Here is a 27,918-nt window from a genome sequence, read left to right on the forward strand (position 1 = left end):
CATTACGCTTGCAAAACATTCCAAAGAGAGGAAAATTCATCTGTTTTATATATAAATAAAGATAATATATTTTAAATATTCCTCCGTGTTGTGTTGTGTAATTTATGATGTGCTGAGTTTGCATTTATTCTTGTGTTTGAGATCTGTTTGTTCTGAATTGTGATTTATAACTTTGCTTGCTCTTACCTTAATCTCCTTGCAACCATGAATAATTACATGTGCATCGAATGGCTGCTTCTTAAATTAATACTATAGCCTTATCTATTATAAAAGCCGTTTATGAATACTGATTTTAATTAATTTTTTTAATTACCAATTCATATATTTTCTTTAACTTTGGATTACAATAACATGTATTTAGAAAGATGTATATTTTAATTCATTTTTGAAAAATTCGGATGAAGAGTTATAATTATTAATGACAAAAATGATAAAAACATATTCACTTCAATTTATTGTTCTCTCTTTACTCTTAGACTCCACTGGAAGTATACAAGACAATCACGACAGTTCCTCTGATGAAGACGTGTTCACAGACAGCGACTCTTCCTCCGGGCTAAGCGAGACGCCCCCAGCACAGAACCCTCTCTTCTACCTAGGCAACAACAACGATGAACCCTCGACCCACCAGGACCTTGTCATTTTCAACACCAACGCGTTGCAATCAGAAGACGAAATTATTGAGAATAGGGATAATACTAATAACAATCTCATCTCCACGTTTTACCCGGAAAATTCTAATAATTATTTAAAGTTAGATAATGCTCAAGAAAATGATTTGAAAATTTTAAATTCTGACAGTAAAAAGAAAAAAGGAAACAACGATAAAGAAAAGTGTAAGGAAAAATCTGAAAATGTATCTTTAACTCAAGAACTGGGCAATATGAAGGTATTGAATACAGCTCAGGATAGAAGCGTGTCTAAAGGATTTGAAGCAAATTTAGGATACGCAAGCGATCATGAAAAGGAGAAACCAAGCAATGTTTTGAAGATTCCCCCAACATTTAACTTAGAGGGTAGTAACGTGATCTTCAGTAACACGAGAGCAGGTGCTATGAGAGAAGCAGCGCCACCTATCGTGGTGGAGATGTGGGACGAAGTGGAAGAACCCCGCTCTCCTAACCTGAGGAGTTCTGACAGCATCCGCATTCCTAACGGGAACTCGCTTGACGCCTACATGCGGGAGGAAAGAGAACCTACGCCTTTCTCGTTTGGATCCAGTTTAACATCTGAAAGTTTACTGCACGGTGTCAAGGACGATGACATATTTAATTTGGATAGTCCTAGAGTAACACGTGAATCAACTGTATTTTTGGACAAGGGCGGTACAGGATTTTTAGGAGGTTCTCCAGAAATTGAAAATAAAGAGTTTCATAGAGAACCTACTCCATTTTATGACAACAAAACAACAGCGACTCTTTGTTTTGGGACTGAACTGCAAATCCCAGGAAACATCAGTGTTGACAGGGAACCGAGAGAATTGACGCCATTTTTTAAAGAGGATATAGAGAAAAGTCCTCGGTCAACATTAGACTCAATGAAGACTTCATCTAGTTCCAAAGTGGGTGCAGAAGCTAAGAGTGTCGTAAACACAAAACGTGGTATACCAGTGCCTCCTTCTAAATCAAGTAAGGTAAAATCGAAAACTTCTGGAGACAAGAAAGATTTAGTCAACATCACTGTAAATGCTGATAACCCTCATACACTGCCTTCACCAGAAGAAAATGCAGGCAAAAATTTAAATACTTGTAAAAACAGCACTAAAGATGTTCGCGGTGCGATGGCTGTTAGTGGAGAAAGAAGAAGTCGATCTGAAACAAGAGCTAATAGAAGCCAAACAACGGTCGAAGTGGCGACGGTAGAAGCCCCAAAACCCAGGCAGTTGAGTGTTCCAAGAGATACATCACCAACCGTCGCGACCACCAGCAGTCAAGTTCAGACGTCCAGACAGCAGAAAGATCTGACAAAATCTGGCCAAGACAAGAAACAGTCGAGTGCCAAATTGAACAAATCACCTCAGATAAGTAAACAGCAACCGTCTACATCTAAACTCACTGCCAATGTAACAAGGAGCACCGACGCAGTTAACAAACAAAAACAGGCTTCTAATACAGGCCGAGAGAATAAGGCAGCACTTAACCAAAACGCTAACCAAGATCTGGATGTAGATAAAACAAATCAAAAGGTCAAAACCAAAGGCGCAACTGCAACTGTAAACAAGGGGCAGGCAGTGCAATTAGATTCAAAACCAAAAAGCAAACAAAGTTCTACGACAAACGGAAAGAAGGCCGAATCAGATTCCATCACTACCAAAGAATCAAAAAGAAAAACACAACAAACGCTATCAGATACACAAAAACCACTCACCCTAACTAGCAGGCTAAAGAAATCTATCAAAGTTTTAATGCCACAAACTGAAAATAAACCCGAAAGTTCTAGAATGCTCAGCCAGTCCACTGATCAAGACACCGCGTTACCTGACCTCAATTTTGCGTCAATGCCTGTTGTGTTGGCCAACCCGTTCGCTAGTTTCGACACCATGAGAACATCCCACTTTGGGGTGTCCCTCATCACCAACCCGCCCCCCGCAGACACAACCATGCCTCACAACAAACCAATAGCTATGGTTAAAGCACGGCCCAAACACGTCACTTCCGTCACTTCTGACTCTTCATCAAGACTCGAAGCTCAGGGAGAAAACGGTTTAGACGCAAGCAATCGTAGACCCCGAGATGTTAAACCTAAAACTTTATCTGGCACGCTAACCTCTTTCTTTAAACCTAAACCTACCGACAAAGAAAACAAGAAAAAGACTTCCAAACCGACAGACAGGAAAAGGAAATCCAAATCCAGCAAACATGAAGAACTCCAAGAAAGAAGCGCTGTCGTAGACTCGGAAACATCAGTGAAAACTCTCTCAGAACTGGCTCTTGCTAAATGTTCGCCTTTCGGTCGGCACTCAATGGAAGGTCTCCTCTTCATCTTCATCATGACGATGATCTGCTTGAACTTGGAAATGCCCGTAGAGAAGTTCCTCTGCTACATCATTGCTTCCTTCTACACCTTCTGTGTGCTAAGAATTCTGGGACTAGTTGACTAGCAAACTAATACCTCAAGCCTTTAGATCAAATATGTGTGATAGTTGAATGGACCCTTTAGTTGAATTAAACATCGCTCATGGAATTCATGCATTCATTAAAACCTTGTGTATTACAATATATTATGATCATAATAACTTTACATCTATGTATAATAAACATAATGAACATAACATACAACCCAATTTTCACTATATGCAACATAATATATATAAATTAGAAGAAAAAAATGTTTATTACTAATAAAATATTTGTGCAATAATTGTATTTAATACGGGAAAGTGTAATTATTATTAATTTATTGAATAAACCGCTGACAGTTGAATTGTAAAATTTCAACGATGGTTAATGTAAACTAAATTAAATTGCATTATAATTATGTAAATTATTTTGGATGTCGTGAATTTAAATCAAATCCACAAACGGTTATATTAGTGGTTGTTTTACCATAAATAATAGCGGATTATGTTTTGACTGATATCTTCTCATCTAATACTTAGGTGTGTTTTTTTTTAAATTTTATATCCATCTGTTATTACTTTAACATTATTTTCTATTTTATTTGGCTTTTAAAAAGAAAAGCTTGTTTTTCTTAAATTTTTTTCATCCAAACCATGTTTTACTGCTTTTTCAGATTTTTTATTTGACTCCTTTATAGTCCCTTCATAAACTTTTATAGCTATAACATTGAACTAAAACATATAAACTCATAACAACGGTTGATATTGTACATTTTTATTAATTGTATACAACTCATAAATGTGCTCTGATTTTGTCTGTGTAAACATGATTGTGTATTGTAACAGGTAACTCAATAAGCTCAATTTATCTGTTCTGTACACAAACTGTAAAGTCATTAGGGTAGAGTCATATGTATGTTGCCATTGTATATGTGGTTTTCGCATCCCCGTGAATTGTATGTACATTTGTATAGAACATATAATCTTGTTCTAAATGTAGAACTTGGTTCTAGAACATAGTATCGCTTTCTATATCATGGTGCATGTTCTCCAAGACGAGACGACGATATGTATATTTGTTCACGAACATAATCGTTTTACTTCAACATGGAATTCGGTTCTAGAACTTCAAACCTTCTAGAAGAGCATGGAAGATACTAGACTTTCAGTGACACGTGCATGGTTTGTACATGACCTTGGTTATTGTGTTTCTTAGAAAAGGTGTTTATATTTAGATCAAATTTGACTGTTAAGTATTTTACCTGGATGATTCAAATTAAGGTGTTCCTGTCTTAACAATGATCAATAAAAAAAAATAATTTTCAGAATGTTTTTATATGTTGAAATTTTTCTTTTCTTTTTTTGGTAATCGATTATTCACTGCGCCTTAAAGTGGCTTCGTTGTAATATTTAAAATTTAAAAAATATAAATACATTAAAAAAATAAATTAACGGTCATTAGTCTATTAACTTTCTATCAATATTAAAGAGAACATGTAGAATTTATTCACATCTTTAAATTTAGCATTTTTTGTGTTGTTATATTAATTAACTGCCAATTAAAATAGTAAATGCTTGCAGATTCAATTATTTAAGAAACAAACAATGGTCTGTGAATTTAAAGGGGGTAAACTAATTGACACATCGATAAAACATGCAGTCTGTGTGATCACTTGATAAATTAGTGATAGTAGTTATAAATAGCTTTGAGACAAAGATTATATACAAAGAAGAATTTTTATTTTATTTTAAAAACTATCAACAAATACATCTGCATTAAATTAATTAATGTACAATTTTATAATTGTTTCAAACGAATTGAAAAGCACTGACTATACAAAAATGTCATTACTTTAATTAATGAAATCAACAAAACACAGGTCTAATTGCATAAAAACCGGGTGTTTTGTTTTCGTCAGTCTATGGGCAATCAAATGAATGTGAGACATTTCAAGAATTTTGGTCTGATAATTGTTAACACAATAAAAGTATATTTTAAAAATATTTTTTTTAACTCCAGCACTCCTTCTACCATAAATCTGCTTCCGATCGTAAACATTTCGATTAAACTAATTGTACGAACAAGTGTCATAAGCATACACGGTAAGACAGTAATATAAATCATGTATGCTTTTGTTGTATCTAAATTTTAATATCATCACAAAAAATATTTGAAAAATATCCCACTTACGAATCATTTCCATTAGCCTCTATTGTCATCAAAAGCCTATTTCTGATATTTTGAAAAATTGTAAAAATGTAAAAAAGAGAGCTAAAATACAAAAAAAATGAAAGAACTTTGAGCCAGAATATACATAAATAAATACAATGATAGATTACAAACACAAAATTATACAAATATTGAATATTTGCCCCCGTGCATGTAGATTGAGTACTATCAAGCATCAGCTTAGAAAATAGAATATACTTAATTACTTTAAAGAAACAAAAATAGGTTACTGTAATTAACAACATTTTCTGATTACCACGTTTTATTTCTTAAATTATTAACTGCAAAATGTTTGATGATTTTTTTTTAAATATTGCTTCTTAGAATAATATTATGTTAATAAACAATATTTAAAAAAAATCATCAAACATTTTGCATTTATGCCAACCGCTAGTTATGTATCAAATATTCCTTTAATATAATTATTTAGTTTACATGTAACATTGACGTTTTTTAAGCTTGTAGTAATTACAATAATTAGCCCGCTTTATTTTAGGTTTTTCTACAATAAAATAATTTACACTTTGCTTCTTTAATATAATCGTAAAAAATATAATGGTTTATATAAAATGCTCTACATAAAGTAGACTATAAAAATGCTATTTAAATTATTATCTAAATTTTGTTTCATTGAGTCATTTAAAATATGGTACATATTGAAACATTTAAAAATACAATCACGTTTATGTTAAGCTAGTTCCAACCTTGAAGCTGATGAAATCAATGTTTAAATAGAATGACCTCAAAGACCACTCTTTAATTTTTATTAAAATAAAAAAAAGTATCAAAATATATCATAATGGTCGTTTTAAAAAAATGTAACTATTCTTGTATGAAAAGTTTGCAGTACTTAATCTAGGCCTGAAATGTGAAGCTAGGTGTTTAAAAGTCTTTAAAACGTTCTCTGGATTAAAAGAAAATTCTTTCATTTGAACGACTTCTAACAAGAATCCTCTGCCTGTAAAATAAATTAAATTTAAATTTTATAAAGCAACTATAAACATAAATAAAAAAACTAATCTTTCAGCCTACAAGCTTTATTTTTATTTTTTTGAATAACTTTGGTTTGTAAGCGATGTTTTAACCAACCTTTTGGGCTTTGGTCTACAGCAGTCCTTGCCACAGTTCCAGTTCTTGCAGGCGTTTCCACACAGCTGACCGTACCGACAGACCATGAAGATCAGCAGGCCAAGCATGAAGGCTCCAGCAATGGAAGCCACAATGATCCAGGGGAGCAGGGAATTGATCTAAGTTTAGGACAAATGAGAGTTAGACACATAGTATAGATAATTATAGACAACCCAAATAAAAAAGAAGATAACCAGATTATATTACATGGCATTCACACACTCACACATATACACACACATTCAACTAGGCACACACAGGCTCATATAATGTATATTTTTATACATGCATATACTTTTTATATACATACATACATACATACATACATACATACATATATATATATATATATATATATATATATATATATATATATATATATATATATATATATATATATATATATATACATATCTATCTCTCTCTCTCTCTCTCTATATATATATATATATATATATATATATATATATATATATATATCGAATAATTAGCAATGTTGCTGTCTTTAGACTGACATCAGGAAAGTTCAGACAAATAGCATCACTCTACACACAGTTCATGGAAACAGTTAGGTGCTGTTAGTTTATCAAACCTTCCCTTTCTCAAGATACTCTTTTTTTTTAATTTAAAAAATCTAAAGCAGGTCTTTGTGTTTCAGAGGGTTGTGGTCTAAAGTAAGTTTATATACACTTTCGAGCCTTATGGTCCATAGGGGACAGGTGCAGTAGAGTTTACCTGACTCACTGACCTCGGTATATCAAGGGATAGTGTTGTCAGCACTATGCCCAGCCGCCTTTACGTCTTCTGGCATGAGTCAAGTAGCAATCCTTTTTAGGTCGGCTCAGGAGCGTCGTGCGGACTCGAACCCCGGGTTCAATGTGTAGAGTTTTTCGGATGTGTGGTGGGTTTGGCTTGGAGGTGTGTTGAGGTGAGGTGTATGTGTAGGTGTGGTTGGGGTGGAGGTGTGATTCGTATTAATGTGTGGTAGGGTGGAAGGGAGGTCAGATGGAGGAGTGGTGTGAGTGGTATTGTGATGGAGTGGGGTTGGGGGTGTAGTGGGGGTGGGTATGTAGTGGGGGAGTATGTGGGGCGGGGTGCATTTTGGAGGGTTGATAATGTAGCTTGACAGAAAACAAAGGACACATTCTACTCACACTGCTGCTGCTGCTAGATGATGATGTCTTTGATGTTGTGGCGGCGGCGGGTGTAGCGGTGACGACAACAACAGGTGGTGGTGTGGTGGGGCACGGCTAATGTAGGAAAAATAAATTACTTGTTTAAAGAGAATTATACAGATTTACAGATAAAGTTATTAAAACGAGCCGACCCGCAGCGTATCATACGCCGCTATTTAGTTGTTTTATTTTCTACTTTTCAGTAATTCATAATTTGTGAATTCGACAGTACCAATGCTGCCACTGAAAATATTTGCTTTAAAACACTAACCCCCCTTTCCCCTAACCCCTAACCCCGACCCTACACCCCCCCCCCCCCCGTGAAAGCAGCCTCCTCTTAGTTATTTCTTAGTTACCTCCTGTAAGTTTAAAATCGAACAAAATTATCTGCCCCTAATAGAAACCCGGCTCTACGGCTCTACGATTTATAACCATTTAGCTTTGTAAACATTTAGCGTGACCACAACTCACCAGACAATGTGGGGGTGGGGTGGGGGTGGTAGTGATAGTGATAGAGAGAAAGAGAGGGGACTGCAAGGAGGCGCTTGCAGCTTGTTTTCTAACGGCTCCCAGAAGAGAATTATATATATAGATATTTAGATAATTATATAAATTTACAGTTAAAATGTTATTAAAATTTTAGAAAAGTTTACAGAATTACATTACAAATGAAGAAATGAGTCTTTAGGAAATAACGCAATTATAACAATTAATCATGTAACATAATTATGAGATAATGTCCAATGCTACTGAAATAAACCAATATGGAAGTTACTGAAATGTGAAATAATAACAAAAGTTATTTATAAATCAGACACAAGTACAGTTAACATAGCATGTGACTAGTTGTGTTTGATTGGAAGACTCAGACAAACTCAGACAGAATCAGATAGACAGACTTAGACAGACTCAGAAAGGCAGATTCAGATAGAATTACAGCTTGACAGACTTAGATTGACAGTCTCATACTGAATTGATAGACACAGATAGACAGAATCAAATTGACAAAATCATATTGACAGACTCACATTGACAGACTCAGATTATCAGACTCAGATTAACAGACTCAGATTGAATCGACAGACTCACCTTGAAGGCGACGCTGACGACACAAGGGTTCTTGCTCTTCAAGGGCCCAGGTACTTTACCTTTGTCAAAGGCGTAGGCCTCAAAGGTGAGTACAGTACCCGCAGGCAACACCTCTAGAACAACAAGGTCACCATTGGCGTTTACAGCCACTGCTCCTCCGGATCCTCTGTAGAACACAGTAAACGATAAAAGGTTCAAAATGATTCGACTACTTTTTCCTTATTAGGATTAGACATTTGGTTAGGGTTAGTCATGTATAGTTGTTGTTTTTTTTTAATCTTTGATGGTCTACTGGAATAGATGAAGCAGAGTACTTAAGTCACTTCTTATGGTGGGTACCTAATGCAGATTAGTGAAAGTAAAGCTAGCTAGGCATGCTGCTTTCAAATATCGAGGTCACAGAAACAGGTGAACTCTACTTCACTTGCCCCATCGACTTCCAGGTTCGAGAGGGGTACATAACTGCTTAGATGGGTTGACAATGTTGAGGTAAGCTTTGTTTTACAAAAATTGACTTACGAGTATTCGATCACGTTATTTTGATTGAAAGATGAGTCTTTGTCTGTGGCTTTAAGCTTGGAGCCGAGGATTGTGCCTGATCAAAAGAAAAAATACAATTTAGGAGAAATAAAATTTCAATAATTGTACTAGCTCCGGTAGTGGGTGAATGTTGTAGTGGTGTGTGGGTAGTGTGGGTAGCAGGCATAGTGATGTGGGAAGTTTGAGTAATGAAAGTAGTGGTTATGGTGATATGTGCAAAGGCTATGGTGATGTGTGTAGTGGTTATGGTGACGTGGGTAGTGGTTATGGTGCTGTGGGGAAAGTGGGTAGTGTGGGTAGTGGTTATGGTGCTGTGGGGAAAGTGGGTAGTGTGGGTAGTGGTTATGGTGATGTGGGTAGTGTGGGTAGTGGTTATGGTGCTGTGGGGAAAGTGGGTAGTGTGGGTAGTGGTTATGGTGATGTGGGTAGTGTGGGTAGTGGTTATGGTGCTGTGGGGAAAGTGGGTAGTGGTTATGGTGATGTGGGTAGTGTGGGTAGTGGTTATGGTGATGTGGGTAGTGGTTATGGTGATGTGGGTAGTGGTTATGGTGCTGTGGGGAAAGTGGGTAGTGGTTATGGTGATGTGGGTAGTGTGGGTAGTGGTTATGGTGATGTGGGTAGTGGTTATGCGCAGTGTGGGTAGTGTGGATATTGTGGGTAGTGGTTATGGTGATGTGGGTAGTGTGGGTAGTGGTTATGGTGATGTGGGTAGTGAAGGTAGTGGTTATGGTGATGTGGGTAGTGTTGGAAAGGACAATAGTCATGTGTGTTACGAGGATAGTCAGTGTAGTTGTCGTTATGTGGATATGTTTATGTGAAAAGTGTAAAGAATCAGTATTATTATTTGGAAAGTATGGTCTTTTGGGTAATAAACTTCTACATTCTGTAGACTCTAGAATGACTTACCTGCTGGGGTACATTCTATGAGTCCTAGGAATGACTTACCTGCTGGGGTACATTCTATGAGCCCTAGGAATGACTTACCTGCTGGGGTACATTCTATGAGTCCTAGGAATGACTTACCTGCTGGGGTACATTCTATGAGTCCTAGGAATGACTTACCTGCTGGGGTACATTCTATGAGCCCTAGGAATGACTTACCTGCTGGGGTACATTCTATGAGTCCTAGGAATGACTTACCTGCTGGGGTACATTCTATGAGCCCTAGGAATGAATTACCTGCTGGGGTACATAATGTGGGTCTTAGGTACGACTTAACTGCGTGGTACATAATGTGGCTCTAGAACGACTTAACTGCCGGGATACATAATGTGGGTCTTAGGTACGACTTAACTGTCGGGATACATAATGTGGGTCTTAGGTACGACTTAACTGTCGGGATACATAATGTGGGTCTTAGGTACGACTTAACTGCCGGGATACATAATGTGGGTCTTAGGTACGACTTAACTGTCGGGATACATAATGTGGGTCTTAGGTACGACTTAACTGCCGGGATACATAATGTGGGTCTTAGGTACGACTTAACTGCCGGGATACATAATGTGGGTCTTAGGTACGACTTAACTGCCGGGATACATAATGTGGCTCTAGAACGACCTACCTGCCGGGGTACATTCTGTGGGTTCGAGGTTCTCCACAAACTGGGTATCAAAGACCGGAGCATTGTCATTACAGTCGTTGAGGGTCAAAGCCACCGTAGCCGTACCCTGTGGCTCGTTCTTATTCGGCAAATAGCCTTTGTCCTTGACCTTAAAATTAACGAAACTATATTGATTTATCGTTATTGTTAGTGCATGCAAGTCTCAATATTTACTTGAAAATCACTTTGAAATACTCAGTTATTAATGAATATACTTGATATATTAAAAATAATTTTGAGATAAAAAGGTATTAAAATTTAAAATTAAAAGGGTTTACAAAGAGTTCATACACATTTTTTTAATCGCCTGAATAACAATGATTGCTAACATTACGTTTACATTTTTGTACACGATTAAATGTAAATAATAATACAATAAACTACCAAAGCAAAATGATTTTTTGTTTAAGGTACTGATAAGTCTTAAATATAAAAATATGCTAAAATGCAAATTTTATTACAGGTATCTGGAACAAAAAATCACTTAAGATATTTTAAAATAATAACGCGAAACATATCACTGAAAGAACACTGACATTTGAAAAAATAAAACAAACAAGTACCCCCCTCCCTTAACGACAAGTACCCCCCCCCCCCAATGTTACGTTGACGACAAGTACCACCCCCACCCCCAATGTTTTACCTTAACGACAAGTACCACCCCCCCCCCAATGTGTTACCTTAACGACAAGTACCACCCCCCCCCCAATGTGTTACCTTAACGACAAGTACCACCCCCCCCCCCCCCCAATGTGTTACCTTAACGACAAGTACCACCCCCCCAATATGTTATCTTAACGACAAGTACCACCCCCCCCCCAATATGTTATCTTAACGACAAGTACCACCCCCCCCCCCCAATGTGTTACCTTAACGACAAGTACCACCCCCCCTATATGTTATCTTAACGACAAGTACCACCCCACACCAATGTGTTACCTTAACGACGAGTACCCCCCTCCTCCATGTGTTACCTTAACGACGAGGTTCTCAAGTTTGTTCTGTAGCCCCGCCTTGTCCAGATCGTAGTCCACAACAGATTTAATGGCACCGGTCTGTGGGTCGATTTGGAAGTCGTCCCTGGGTGGTTCAAATGACCAGGTCCAGTAGTCCGATTCGTCGGGGTCTGTTAAGGTAAACCCGTTCTCTATCTGGATCTGGGGCATACAGATACAGGCAGACATTATTGAGTGAGGATAATTAGAAGTATCTATGGGACAGAGTAGTTGAGTGGTAGAGCGCTCGAATGCTAACCCGGAAGTCACAAGTCCGGAACACAAAATCGAGCCGTTGTTTACCCAGCTATAAATGGTACATAAAGTGTACCTATAAAGTACCAGAATGCCTCCTGGATGGTACCTGAATCGTACCTGAATCGTACTTGTATGGTACCGACATTGGCTGGGCATAGTGTTGTCCGCACTATACATCTCTTCATTTTCTGTGGTCAAGAAACAGACGAGCTCAAATGTCGCTGCCCTATGGGTCTGACAATTAACTTTACTTTTACTTAATGTCGAATGGACATAATGAGAAGTATCAGCGTTTTTTTTTATCTTAACATGAAACAATATTTCGGCTTTATGGCTTCCATCTTTGTAAACTATTGGTACAAACCTTGACAATCAGGACTTTGTTTTCCTTAGTAATTACTTTTGTTCTGAATAGTTTTTTTTTCAGACATTTGGAGCATAAATGTGTATGTACATTTCTAAAATTAATAAGAATGGTCAATTCAATTACATACTAAATTGTCCTCATTCATTGCTTAATATGTAATCGATAGTGACATCCTTCCATATATAAATGTCAAATTCCTTGAGACAGCATTGTAAAAGTTCTACTTTATCATAAAATTATTAAAGTATTGTAACTACACCCTCCTCCCAATCCATATCCAAATGTCTACGCCCTTAAGATTACAACAAGGTGGGGCAGATAAACACGTAATTAGTTATTTATAATTGGGGTAGGGGGTTGTGAAATGCTAAAGGGGTCATTGAGTACAGTGTGTGTGTGGCACTTACTTTTCCCTCACACATTGTGAGTGGCAGGATGGTGGGGGATATGCTGGGCGGCTCGTTGACATCTATCACCTGGTGAGTATAGAGTTTAGTGGTATTTAGAGAATATAGAATCAGTGGTATTTAGAGAATATAGAATCAGTGGTATTTAGAGAATATAGAATCAGTGGTATTTAGAGAATATAGAATCAGTGGTATTTAGAGAATATAGAATCAGTGGTATTTAGAGAATATAGAATCAGTGGTATTTAGAGAATATAGAATCAGTGGTATTTAGAGAATATAGAATCAGTGGTATTTAGAGAATATAGAATCAGTGGTATTTAGAGAATATAGAATCAGTGGTATTTAGAGAATATAGAATCAGTGGTATTTAGAGAATATAGAATCAGTGGTATTTAGAGAATATAGAATCAGTGGTATTTAGAGAATATAGAATCAGTGGTATTTAGAGAATATAGAATCAGTGGTATTTAGAGAATATAGAGATAAGTGGTATTTAGTGAATATAGAAGCAGTGGTATTTTGAGTATAGAGAATCAGTGGTATTTAGATTAAAGAGAATCAGTGACATTATGAGTTTAGAGAATCAAAGATTGGAAGGATATACATTATCAGTGTCATTTACAATCCAACTCAACCATTGAATTAATAGAATCGTAAATAGGTTTGGTTGCATTTGCATCGGTTACAAAGATAAATTAAAATGTTGGCAGAAATGGACTAGATTATTTAAAACATGTGGTAAAACTGCAGAGTTGGGTGGTTCAGACGTGTAACCTTACCCTTAAGGTTAGCTTGTACGTGGGTGAGGTACAATAGCCGTCAGTAAACTGAATGTTGATGTTCGTTTCTCGCAATTCTTTCTTCTCGTAATCCAAAGCCGCAGCCGTGATCTTTACACTGCCGCCAGATACAGAAGCTGTGGACAGTAGATGTTGATAATAGCTGTATGCAATTACTTAATTAGCACTGAAATTAGAGTGTTGATGTCGTGCGTATCTTTCGTTTGGACTATACATTTTCTGGAAGGTCAGTATCACAATGAGAGGAGATTCTCGTTTATTCTTTTGGCTCATTTTATAATGCCGAAGTAATAGCCACTTAACGCTAGGAATAGAAACCAGAATTAGTAACACACCAGTAATACCTGTTTTACTGTAAGGAGCTGGACATGGAGAATAACTGCCACAAATAAGAAAATACAATCATTTATAAACCCATGTCTCAGCAAGACCCTTCGAACACGCTGGCTTAAACCATAAGAAATTATGTTCCTGTGGCAACGGACAAACCAACAACCAGCTGAAGAAGAGATCTTCCAAAGAAAATTGATACGGAAGCATGTACTCAGCGTAACAAGACAGGCTCTAATCTGGAATCAAGAGGGTAAAAGAAAAAAAAAAGGTTGACCAAGGAAGACTTAGAGACGTGACATGGAGGATGACACCAAGAGGATTGGGTACATCTGGAGACATTTGTAGAGACTAGACGGAAAGCTCTTGTAAGCGGCAAATGTCCCAAGAGTGGACACAGGCTTACCTACCTACCAACGAATGAAAGGATTTCACGAATCTCTATGATGGAGGGGGTTGCATCCAATATCTATAGAGGCCTAATAAACTATATAACTGTATTGAAAATGAAATCGTATCTGTTGGTATCTAAAGTAAGATAATGGTTGTGAAGTTAAACAGGAGTTTAGAATATAATTGTTCGATAGAGGACATCAATGAACGGACAGGGCTACTTGTTTTAGAATTACTTTGAGCAGCAGAAAACAGCAACAATTTTTAAATTCAACAAGGGTGTAACACTGGCATCAGAAATTAAGAGATAATTAGTGTATTGATTGGTTTATATGTATATATATATATATATATATATATATATATATATATATATATATATATATATATATATATATATATATATATATATATATATTATATTTAGAGTGTGTTGAACAAGCTATAAATAGATGGACTTACACGGGAATGTGAACTGGTTGAAGCCAGGGGTGTTGTCTGCTGTGGTTGTGAAGGTCACGGTGTCCGACGGGTTGTCCACAACAACCATCTCAAACACCGTGCCAGTGGTTGTCTCAGGTATCTGGACTATGGTGTTCAGGTTGGTGGCTATTGGTGCCACGTTGGCGCCTGGATGAAAGACGGGAAAAAATTGTCTGGGTTTTCTTTAGTAAAGCAAGTCTCGAGTTGATTAGGTAAGGTATTTGTTGTTAAATGTTTTGTTAAAGTTAAGGTTGATTAAATGAAGTAATTTAAAGAAATGTTCTAAACACCTAGGCCAGGGGTCGGCAACCTGCGGCTCGCGAGCCGCATGCGGCTCTTTTGGTGTCAAGGTGCGGCTCTTCAGCTCGGTGCACAAATATTAATAATTGTTTTATTTTATTTTTAAAACTCATAAAAGTATTTGTCTGCAGCACTCGGTAATGAACGATATAATAACAAATATAAACAATAAACATTCGCTATTCTATTAGAATATTTAGTTACTCCCTATTTCAATGTACTTCCTTGTTTTCTAAAGCTGAGTTATTTAAGTTTAAACAATACCTGTGTTTGGATCATATTTATCAAGGCACTGGTTACTTACACTACCGCCCACCACCATGGCGTGCTGTATGAAAGACTTGAGTGTAAGTTAATCACTCGCCGCATTATCGCCGTTAATCACTCACCGCCTAATTGTCGAGGACGGAAAGTGGCTCTCTCGTGAACCCGATTACACTACCGCAGTGGCGCTGCGTACGGCGCCTAGCTCGGTTTAATCATCGTATGTCGTATTGTAGGGTGCTCCTTAAAACAAAGATAGGTGCTTAGTGCTCGCGGGATAGCCCTGGGCGCCAAATCGCACCCTGCAGAGAAGCCGGAAGATGCGCCTGATTTGATTAGTAAGCGACTAAATCAACGCGTGTCTATAGTGTATAGTCTATTTTAAAAAACGAACGTAGGCGCCATAGTGCTCGCAGGTGAGCCCGGGGCGCTTCGGGTCGCGCAATCGACGAGGAGCCGGCGGTTGCACCTGTTGCAGTTTTGCCGCTGAATATTGTAGTACCCCTTACCCGATATGCAGAACGCCCGATTAATGGATGCCAAGTACTAACATAGCCACTCGGGAACTCTGGGCGCCAATAGGTGAATTGACAGAAAATGCACCACCCGGGCGCCGCCCATAAAAAATTTAAAATGATTTTTTTTGTACAAACCTCTCCTGGAGTGTTTTAGTCAACTCCGGAAGGTTTCATGACGATCGGATGAACGGTGTCAAACCGCAATCGACTTTACTTTTATATACTTTATATAGAGAAGAATCGAATAGCGCGCTGCCGGGGGGGGGGGGCAATCCTGCGAGTTTGAAAACTTTTTTTCGCAGAAACCTTTCCATGAGCATTCTTAGCAACTTCCCAAAGTTTCATGGCGATCGGATGAAAGGTGTAGTAATGCATAAAAGAAAAACAGACACACACACACACAAACAAATAAACATTGATATATATATATATATATATATATATATATATATATATATATATATATATATATATATATATATACCAAATCCTAAATAAAGATCATAATATTAAAAAAAATGTTGGCGGTTCTTTAAAATCTGGGAAATTTTATAAATTGTAACTTTTGGCTCTTCGGTCTGAAAAGGTTGCCGACCCCTGACCTAGGCCTATGTTAATTAGTTTTCTTGTAACAAGCCGTAGTTATTTTCAAGCAGTGATAGTTTTACTAATGACTTGTAATAGTTCAATGTTACAGTTCAATGACCGATAGATGTTTTACTCATTCATTTAGTATATTTCACAATTAATATAACTATGTGTATAAAAAAACAAGAAATAAAAACCACCTGACAAATTTTTTAAAAATATTTTTTTCTAAGATATTTTGTCTGAGAACATTTGTCCATGGTATCATTTGTCCTGATATATTTTGTCCTGATATATTTTGTCCTGATATATTTTGTCCTGCAATCTTTTGTCAGTGAAATCATTTGTCCATCAGATATTTTGTCTGAGATCATTTGTCATGGAACTCACCTACCTGTAATAGTTATATCACCAATATACCTACCGGTAATAGTTCTATCAATGACCAACACACATACCTGTAATAGTTCTATCAATGACCAATACACCTACCTGTAATAGTTCTATCAATGACCAACACACATACCTGTAATAGTTCTATAACCAATACACCTACCTGTAATAGTTCTATCAATGACCAATACACCTACCTGTAATAGTTCTATCAATCACCAATTCACCTACCTGTAATAGTTCTATCAATGACCAATACACCTACCTGTAATAGTTCTATCAATGACCAACACACATACCTGTAATAGTTCTATAACCAATACACCTACCTGTAATAGTTCTATCAATGACCAATACACCTACCTGTAATAGTTCTATCAATCACCAATTCACCTACCTGTAATAGTTCTATCAATGACCAATTCACCTACCCGTAATAGTTCTATCAATGACCAATACACTTACCTGTAATAGGTCTATGACCAATACACCTACCTGTTATAGTTCTATCAATGACCAATACACCTACCTGTAATAGTTCGATCAATGACCAATACACCTACCTGTAATAGTTATATCAATGACTAATACACCTACCTGTAATAGTTCTATCAATGACCAATACACCTACCTGTAATAGTTCTATAACCAATACACTTACCTGTAATAGTTCTATCAATGACCAATACACCTACCTGTAATAGTTGTATCAATAACCAATACACCTACCTGTAATAGTTCTATCAATGACCACTACACCTACCTGTAATAGTTCTATAACCAATACACCTACCTGTAATAGTTTTATTAATAACCAATACGCATACCTGTAATAGTTCTATCAATGACCAATACACGTACCTGTAATAGTTCTATCAATGACCAATACACGTACCTGTAATAGTTCTATCAATGACCAATACACCTACCTGTAATAGTTATATCAATGACCAATACACTTCCCTGTAATAGTTCGATCAATGACCAATACACCTACCTGTAATAGTTCTATCAATGACCAATACACCTACCTGTAATAGTTCTATCAATGACCAATACACGTACCTGTAATAGTTCTATCAATGGCCAATACACCTACCTGTAATAGTTCTATCAATGACCAATACACCTACCTGTAATAGTTCTATCAATGAACAATACACCTACCTGTAATAGTTCTATCAATGACTAATACACCTACCTGTAATATTCTATTAATGACCAATGCACCTACCTGTAATAGTTCTATAACAATATACCTACCTGTAATATTTCTATCAATGACCAGTGGTCCCACTTTATTTTTCCCATCACTGATGTACACACTGAACGAGATGTCAGGTCTACATTCTTTCCTCATGTCAATTAACGGCTTTATCACACCTGTTGCTGTATAGGCAAACAATAAAAAAGTCAACGGTTCAGTGAAATCGCATGTTTTTGAGCGTCGAATACATGTGTTCTTGAAAACACAACGCAATATTACAGTGCAGGTGTTTATATTTTTTTGTTAAATGTAGGTATGCATGCTAGCTTAAGGGATAGGTTTATGCAAGGTAGATTAGTAAAAAAATGTAACACTGAGGTAAAAATTATTTTAAAGATTAAAGCCGTCAGAGCTAGGATACCCGTTAGTACTAGCCTATCTTCTAGCTTCCACCACTTATATTTTACCTACACCTGTATATTGTTTAATACTAAGCTAACCCTTACACCTGTATATCGTTTAATAATATTCTAACCCTTACACTTATATATGGTTAATACTACGCTAACCCTTTAAACCTGTATATTGTATAATACTACTTTAACCTTTAAACGTGTATATTGTTTAATACTATTCTAACCCTTACACTTATATATAGTTAATACTAAGCTAACCCTAACACCTGTATATTGTATAATACTACTTTAACCTTTAAACGTGTATATTGTTTAATACTATTCTAACCCTTACACTTATATATAGTTAATACTTAGCTAACCCTTACACCTGTATATTGTTTAATACTACTCTAATCCTTACACCTGTATATCGTATAATACTACTCTAATCCTTACACCTGTATATTGTTTAATACTACTCTAATCCTTACACCTGTATATTGTATTACCCTAGCACTCAACCTGTTAATTATTTAACCCCACCCAGAGTTGCACCTGTATATTCTTTAACCTAATCCTAACCCTTACTCTTGTCTATCTTGTAGTTAGCTGACGACGAGGACGGTGAGACGACCATGCTGTACTCTATGGTGTCTCCATCAGGGTCTATGGCGTTCACGTCCTTGATTATTGTTGTAGGGCCGCCACTGACACTGATACTGCCGGCGTCTGTGGAGGTCAAAGTTCAGAAGTCATTTGTTTGTTTTTTCTTGTACAGATTTAAGTTATATTAGAACAGTAATGTTGATTATGTTATATTAGAATGTACAAGTAAAAATATTGATCATGCTATATTAGAACTATACAATAAAATTGTTAATTATGTTATATTAGAAATGTACACGTGATTGTAATGATTTTGCAGGACATTTTTGAAATTATAAGATTCCGAGAGAACTTTTTTGGTTTTATTTTCTTGATTTTCATACTGTCTTGAAATATTTATAGTTCATTAACTTGTCTATATATTTTTCTTCAATTGTCTACGTCAGAAGATCGTCAAGGTTAGGAAATAACTTACATGGAAAATGGACAAAAATGGGAGATGGCCTTGTGAGGAAGATTGAAACTAAACGAAGTTGGACAAGCATGTACATGATTAGAAGATGGACAAGCATGTAGGCTACATGATTAGAAGACGGGAACAGCTCGGATGGAAGTCGGATATGAATAAAAGAAAACTGTACTGGCATGACAAACATGGACACGATTAGAAATATTATTCGGGTGAATAGTATACACGGCATTAACAAGGATAATAAACCGGGAGTGATCTCCCCTAAACTTTCTCGAATATTCTTATTTAACTCGGAATATAGACATGATTTTTAATTACTTAAACTTTTAATAATAGAATAGAATCTCGTAGAAAAAAAGAATTGCGCACCAAGCGAACGCCAAAACAAAATGTGCATAATAGTGCGCAATATTATTAGTACTTTATAAATTTACATGCTTTTTTGAGAAATCGGGAATAGCATAAATTAGTACTTCCGGTCAACGGAAATAACTCAAACTTTTATAGCAGGTAGGGAATTAGATCTTTTACTTACATGTGAAATTTCATTTATCTATCTGAAATGGTACTTAAGTTATAGGCTTTTTAAAAATTCAAAGTAGAAAAAGTACCACTTCCGGTTATTGGAAATCGCTCAAAAGTTGATACGGTTCTACGATTTTGATAAAATACTTATATATGAAATTTCATCAACCTAGCTGTAACGGTACTCAAGTTACCGTGTTTACAGACAGACAGACAGACAGACAGACAGACAGACAGACAGACAGACAGACAGACAGACAGACAGACAGACAGACAGACAGACAGACAGACAGACAGACAGACAGACAGACAGACAGACAGACAGACAGACAGACAGACAGACAGACAGACAGACAGACAGACAGACAGACAGACAGACAGACAGACAGACAGACAGACAGACAGACAGACAGACAGACAGACAGACAGACAGACAGACAGACAGACAGACAGACAGACAGACAGACAGACAGACAGACAGACAGACAGACAGACAGACAGACAGACAGACAGACAGACAGACAGACAGACAGACAGACACACACACACACACACACACACACACACACACACACATACGGACAAGATTGCAAAATTATGTTTTTCCATATCAGTGAGGTGTAAAACGTCGAGATTTGTAAAAATATCGATTTTTTTTTTTTGCAGGATTACAAGACTTTCTCTATACTTCGTATATACGAGAAAGTAAAAAAGTGACTATCCTTATAAATAAGCTGCGTACTACGTCGTGAAAAAGTATAGTATGAAAGACTAGTTTAAGTATTAGAGTGTCATTACAATTCATAATGTAAAATTTTCCCCAATTGTGTTGTTTATGTTTTCCAGAGTCGCTTCCAACATATTCATATACGTGTCATAATATAACTGTAGCAAATAATATTGCTGTAAATTTCCTATTTCTTATTATAGCACTAAAAGAGCACATGGAATTAAGTTATTTTAATTTTTACTGATCGGGCAGCTGGAACTCTTTTTCTAGGGACAGCAACAAACTAGATGAGAAAAATCCACTATCAAACAAGAGTGGATCTTCTGAGGCAAAAAGATCACCGATTTTTGGTTTCCTTTCGGCAGTTCTTGCGACACAACGTATGCTAAGGGGGTCGTCCTTAAATGACGTCACGCTTTTTGTCGATTTTTTTACCTCCTCTCCCCTACGTCACACATCGTCACAAAAGTCTGACCCCCCGCCCCCCAATTGTGTGACTGTGTGACGTCATTTATCGACGACCCCTCCCACCTTGGGTACCGCAGCTGTGTGGAGATGGTGATGATGATACCCGACAATATATGTATTTTCTCAACATGCTTTCTAATCTTTGTAGTTGAATTTCCAAGTTGCAGTCATCAATTGGTTTCTTTGACGATGGAGCCATTTTAACGTTGTAGCGAAGTTTTGGAGTTGTGGCAGGGCATGGTAAAAAAAAAGTTTGAAATACTCACCGTACAGCACGTAGGGGTCAAAGTAAGGGGGCGAGTTGGGTATGACCCTGACCTCCACGACCTCGCTATCTGGGGTCTCCTTGTTGTCCCGGCACTCGATGGTGAAGAGGTAACTCGGGGTGATGGAGTAATCCAGAGTTCCCTGCCCTGTTTTGTACTGGAGGCATTTGTTGGTTGCTGAAATTTAGACAAGCAACTTTTGTTGGTGGATAGAAGTTGGCAGTGGCGTAGGCAGGGGGGGGGTTAGGGGGGGTCATAACCCCCCATAGACCCCTCGGTATAAATATAAAAAGTATGAGGGGGTGCAAATCGAAAGTTTGAGGGGGGGGGGGGTGAAAATCGAAAGTTTAAAGGGGGGGGGGGGTGCAAATCGAAAGTTTGAGGGGGGGGGGGTGCAAATCGAAAGTTTGAGGGGGGGGGTGCAAATCGAAAGTTTGAGGGGGGGGGGTGCAAATCGAAAGTTTGTCCCCGGGCAAAAATTGCAACCCCCCCCCCCCCCCCCCTTGAAGTTGGATATACCTGTAAAATGGGACTTTGAAATGTGGACATACATTTGCTGATACTGAATGTTTGACGTACAGCATTTGTTTTATGGTGAAATTGAGTCAAAAAAATGCTAAACTTAGTCTTAAATGTTAGAAGTTTTCCCTTCGAACCTGACTGTCCATGACCTCAGCATATGAATTGGATAGCGTGGTTGTTACGGTTAAATTGTAGGATAAATTAGAATAGGCTAGAATAGTGTAGAACGTAGGGGAGTGGCTTGTGTGAGTTGAGTTAACCCCGGGGTGTTTAGGGTTTTGTTATCCCAAGGACGAGTGGGGGTATAAAAGCTGGAGTAAACAATTGTAAGGGGCTTGTTAGTACTGGTATCTTCGCGGTCTGTTTCCGATCGTATAAAACCAGGTAGTCGCAGTTCACGACGTCGAGGCCTGCCTGTCTAACGGGAGTGATACACCTTAGCCGGTATATACCTATTATGAAAGTAGCGGCTAGGGTTGAGGGCTTGCGGTGTAATAATGAAAATGACAAGTTAAATTAAGGTTTGAACAGTGCCTTGAATCGTGTTTGGAGTCGAACGAAAGGTCGATTATAACAGTGGTCAGTATGTGACCAGCCGCCTTTGCTTTCCCTAACGCAAGTCAGGTACTCATCAGAGCTGGGTGGACTCTGTTGTCCAACGTAAACCTGGTCTGAATAATGACGTATAATCTAAACAATTCACGTTTTTGGTTATAATTCATCAAGTGACGTACTGCGCAAAGAGCATGTATCTATTTACCGTAAAACCGTATTGTGTTATAGTCTCAACTATATTACAACTAATGCATTGTTTTCTAATAACTAACTTAACTTGAACCATGTAGTTTTAACTCCTCTTATTGTCCCCTGTCCTACACATCTAAACATGTATTGCCTGTCCTAATACACCCAAACGCTCATCCTAACCCTAACACATGCCATGTCCTTTATCTAAACAAGTACGCCGCAGTGAATGTCCTGTTGAGTACTCACACGTAGGGCAGGTCAGCAGGACGAAGCAACTACCGCACGCTGTGGTAGACGGCGAGACGTTGGTGATGACGGCGGTGGTGGGGTCGTTGTCCGGGTCACTACAGTTGACCTCCGACAGGTACTCCGTCTTTGCGGTGTTCTCTCTAATGACAGCAAGCTTCTTGCTCAGGGTCAGGGTCGGCTGGGGACATAAAGGGCACATATGACTCTTATGACATAAAGGGCACATATGACTCTTATGACATAAAGGGCACATATGACTCTATTGACATAAAGGGCTCATATGACTCTAATGACATAAAGGGCACATATGACTCTATTGACATAAAGGGCACATATGACTCTAATGACATAAAGGGCACATATGAATCTAATGACACAAAGGGCACATATGACTCTAATGACATAAAGGGCACATATGACTCTTATGACATAAAGAGCACATATGACTCTAATGACACAAAGGGCACATATGACTCTAATGACATAAAGAGCACATATGACTCTAATGACACAAAGGGCACATATGACTCTAATGACATAAAGAGCACATATGACTCTAATGACACAAAGACTCTAATGACATAAAGGGCACATATGACTCTAATGACTTAAAGGGCACATATGACTCTAATGACATAAAGAGCACATATGACTCTAATGTCATAAATGGCACATATGACTCTAATGACATAAAGGGAACATATGACTCTATTGACATAATTGGCACATATGACTCTAATGACATAAAAGGCACATATGACTCTAATGTCATAAATGGCACATATGACTCTAATGACATAAAGGGCACATATGACTCTATTGACATAAAGGGCACATATGACTCTAATGACATAAAGGGCACATATGAATCTAATGACACAAAGGGCACATATGACTCTAATGACATAAAGGGCACATATGACTCTTATGACATAAAGAGCACATATGACTCTAATGACACAAAGGGCACATATGACTCTAATGACATAAAGAGCACATATGACTCTAATGACACAAAGGGCACATATGACTCTAATGACATAAAGAGCACATATGACTCTAATGACACAAAGACTCTAATGACATAAAGGGCACATATGACTCTAATGACTTAAAGGGCACATATGACTCTAATGACATAAAGGGAACATATGACTCTATTGACATAAATGGCACATATGACTCTAATGACATAAAAGGCACATATGACTCTAATGTCATAAATGGCACATATGACTCTAATGACATAAAGGGCACATATGACTCTAATGACATAAAAGGCACATATGACTCTAATGTCATAAATGGCACATATGACTCTAATGACATAAAGGGAACATATGACTCTAATGTCATAAATGGCACATATGACTCTAATGACATAAAGGGCACATATGACTCTAATGACATAAAAGGCACATATGACTCTAATGACATAAAGGGAACACATGACTCTAATGTCATAAATGGCACATATGACTCTAATGACATAAAGGGCACATATGACTCTATTGACATAAATGGCACATATGACTCTAATGTCATAAATGGCACATATGACTCTAATGACATAAAGGGCACATATGACTCTAATGACATAAAGGGCACATATGACTCTATTGACATAAATGGCACATATGACTCTAATGTCATAAATGGCACATATGACTCTAATGACATAAAGGGCACATATGACTCTAATGACATAAAAGGCACATATGACTCTAATGACATAAAGGGAACATATGACTCTATTGACATAAATGGCACATATGACTCTAATGTCATAAATGGCACATATGACTCTAATGACATAAAGGGCACATATGACTCTAATGACATAAAAGGCACATATGACTCTAATGTCATAAATGGCACATATGACTCTAATGACATAAAGGGCACATATGACTCTAATGACATAAAAGGCACATATGACTCTAATGTCATAAATGGCACATATGACTCTAATGACATCAAGGGAACATATGACTCTATTGACATAAATGGCACATATGCCTCTAATGACACAAAGGGCACATATGACTCTAATGACACAAAGGGCACATATGACTCTAATGACATAAATGGCACATATGACTCTAATGACATAAAGGGCACATATGACTCTATTGACATAAAGGGCACATATGACTCTAATGACACAAAGGGCACATATGACTCTATTGATATAAAGGGCACATATGACTCTAATGACACAAAGGGCACATATGACTCTAATGACACAAAGGGCACATATGACTCTATTGACATAAAGGGCACATATGCCTCTAATGTCATAAATGGCACATATGACTCTAATGACATAAAGGGAACATATGACTCTATTGACATAAATGGCACATATGCCTCTAATGACACAAAGGGCACATATGACTCTAATGACACAAAGGGCACATATGACTCTAATGACACAAAGGGCACATATGACTCTAATGACATAAATGGCACATATGAATCTAATGACACAAAGGGCACATATGACTCTAATGACACAAAGGGCACATATGACTCTAATGACACAAAGGGTACATATGGCTCTATTGACATAAAGGGCACATATGACTCTAATGACACAAAGGGCACATATGACTCTAATGACACAAAGGGCACATATGACTCTAATGACATAAAGAGCACGTAGTATATGAAGAATTTGAAAAACATCGAGTACGCAAAAACATGATAGCAATAAAAATCATTACGAACACAAAAAAACATAAAGATTGCGAAAACATTAAGAACACTAAGAACATTAAAAGACTTAAATACATTCAGAACACAAAGAACATAAAGACTATAAAAACATTAAGAACGCAACGAACATAAAGAATGTAAAAACATTAATAACACAAAGAAATAAAAGACAATAAAAACGTTAAGAACACACAGAGCGAAAAAAAATATTTAAATTTAAACAACAATAGTATTGTAACAATCATATGGCTAACGTTATATATTGTTCTACTTCCCCCTTCCCCTCCCTGCCTCACACCAACTCTAAATATAGCGTCGATGATTACCTACAACACAACATTCCTACCAACTATTTGAAACGAAGAAACGACTATCATCAAGCTTAGTAGCAATATATTAACAGTTTTGAAAAAATAGCTTTCGCTACTAACTACTTAAACTATTTAACGACTAACAACAAGCTTTAATACGTAAAAAAATTATGAACAGTCTTAAAAAAAAATTTACAGAACGTAACCAACTCATTAGAAGAAGAAACAGCCAATTGCTGGTGTAACTTACCGAGGCAGTGACGAGGGTGAGCAGGGCATACAACGCACACAACAGAACTATCCTGCTCATTTTCACATCACTTTACATAAGGGTTGTGGCGTTAGGTCATGGTCCTAACTCATGAAGCAAAACAAAATATAACTGGCAAGAACTGCGATTTTAACGTTATGAAACGATCAACGAAGCGGAACGTATTTACCTTTCTATGACGTGTCACGGATCAAGATCAATGCCAGCCGGTGCCATTCAGTTACCCGTCTGTTGCGTCTGTCGGCTGGATCTTCTCAGATCTGCCGAACAAAGGAATTCTCCCGCTTTCGACAGCGTCAGCGACAAAATCAGGGACTTAAGTCATAAGTTTGTTTGCTTTTAAAATGGACACACACGATTAGGTCAACACAGTGAAGCTGTGTCAGTACTGTGTAGCAGCTGTCTCAGTTGAGCTTGTGTCAGTGGGTTAGGTGTACACCGAATAATGGCACAATTATGGTACTGCAGAACTCTGACTTAGATCTTAACATTTCACCCACGTAAAAAAAATACGTATAGTATGACCCGGGGCATTTAAAATATGAAAGAATATGAAAACAGCATATATATATATATATATATATATATATATATATATATATATATATATATATATATATATATATATATATATATATATATATATCTGATAGATATGTATATATATTATATATAAACATATATACATATATATATATATGATATATATGTTCATCTATATACATATACATATACATATATGTATATATATATACATATATATATATATATATATATATATATATATATATATATATATATATATTTATATATATATATATATATATATATATATATATATATATATATATATATATATATATATATATATATATATATATATATATATATATATATATATATGACGACTACCTCAAATATTGCGACGCACTGCAAAAGTTACCTATAAGTTTAACATGTAACATAATGTAAGCCCTAAGGTATATTTTCTATATCTCCGTATATAGCGATCACTTCTATTACCCTAAGTATCTGATCGAGTATTCCTTTCATCCTGTTTGTATGGGTTAATACAAACTTGACTGTATGACGTCAAGTCTAACAAAATAAAAGCGAATGTGACCTCAATTTAACGAAATGAAAAAAATAAATTTGCATGTCATAAGTTATGGTTCGTGTTGGGGTCGCGATTAATTATATTCTTACGGTTGATCGATTTTTCCAGTATCGATTAGTGAAAGCGATCATACGCTTACTCTAACAGTTCGCTAGACGGCTCCATTAAAAAACGTGTTAGTTAAAGTTTGGAATGTGGCCATTTAAATTTCACAGTATGCAACCTTAGCGTAACTGCTGTAAAAGTAAAGTGAAGTTCCCTTTTTAAACCTGACGGTCTATAGGGCAAGTGAAGTAGAGTTCATCTGTTTCTGTGACCTCGGCATATGGAGAGATAGTGTGGTCAGCACTATGCCCAGCCGCCTTTACTTTCACTAACGTGAGTTAGGT

At 36.9% G+C, this 27,918-nt stretch overlaps 2 protein-coding genes across 4 annotated transcripts in view; one reads left to right on the forward strand and one right to left on the reverse strand.

The window, feature by feature from the left end:
* LOC131929580 (uncharacterized) overlaps window positions 1-4,392 on the forward strand; it is a 38,034-nt gene extending 33,642 nt beyond the window's left edge. Inside the window, exon 9 of one of the 2 annotated variants that reach the window (XR_009383980.1) lies at window positions 477-601. Coding sequence is in view for 1 of the 2 variants with exons in the window: in XM_059285861.1 (XP_059141844.1) it covers window positions 477-3,100 (2,624 nt within the window). In the remaining variant the exon portion in view is untranslated. Of the gene's footprint in view, window positions 1-476 lie in introns of both variants that reach the window. The other variant, XM_059285861.1, reaches the window with a different exon arrangement.
* A 1,579-nt stretch (window positions 4,393-5,971) lies between these two features.
* On the reverse strand, window positions 5,972-26,648 carry LOC131929579 (protocadherin-1-like). 2 transcript variants are annotated; one of them, XM_059285859.1, is made up of 16 exons: window positions 26,582-26,648; window positions 26,392-26,495; window positions 23,110-23,290; window positions 21,595-21,771; window positions 19,116-19,256; window positions 18,186-18,311; window positions 14,839-15,006; window positions 13,633-13,769; window positions 12,851-12,919; window positions 11,798-11,980; window positions 10,785-10,932; window positions 9,200-9,275; window positions 8,681-8,846; window positions 7,571-7,666; window positions 6,378-6,535; window positions 5,972-6,246 (listed from the first exon to the last, which is right to left on the reverse strand). In XM_059285859.1, exons 2-16 carry the CDS (start codon window positions 26,449-26,451, stop codon window positions 6,198-6,200), a joined length of 1,935 nt encoding a protein of 644 aa, XP_059141842.1. In that variant the 5' UTR covers window positions 26,452-26,495; window positions 26,582-26,648; the 3' UTR covers window positions 5,972-6,197. The 2 variants fall into 2 exon arrangements, with proteins under 2 accessions (XP_059141842.1, XP_059141841.1); XM_059285858.1 differs by lacking the exon at window positions 26,582-26,648 and having other exon boundaries at window positions 26,392-26,557.
* Between the last annotated feature and the right edge of the window lie 1,270 nt (window positions 26,649-27,918).

The sequence above is a fragment of the Physella acuta genome, unplaced genomic scaffold (genome assembly GCF_028476545.2).
Source record: "Physella acuta isolate Inbredline_101_S28 unplaced genomic scaffold, ASM2847654v3 ptg001653l, whole genome shotgun sequence".
Taxonomy (NCBI): Eukaryota; Metazoa; Mollusca; class Gastropoda; family Physidae; genus Physella; species Physella acuta.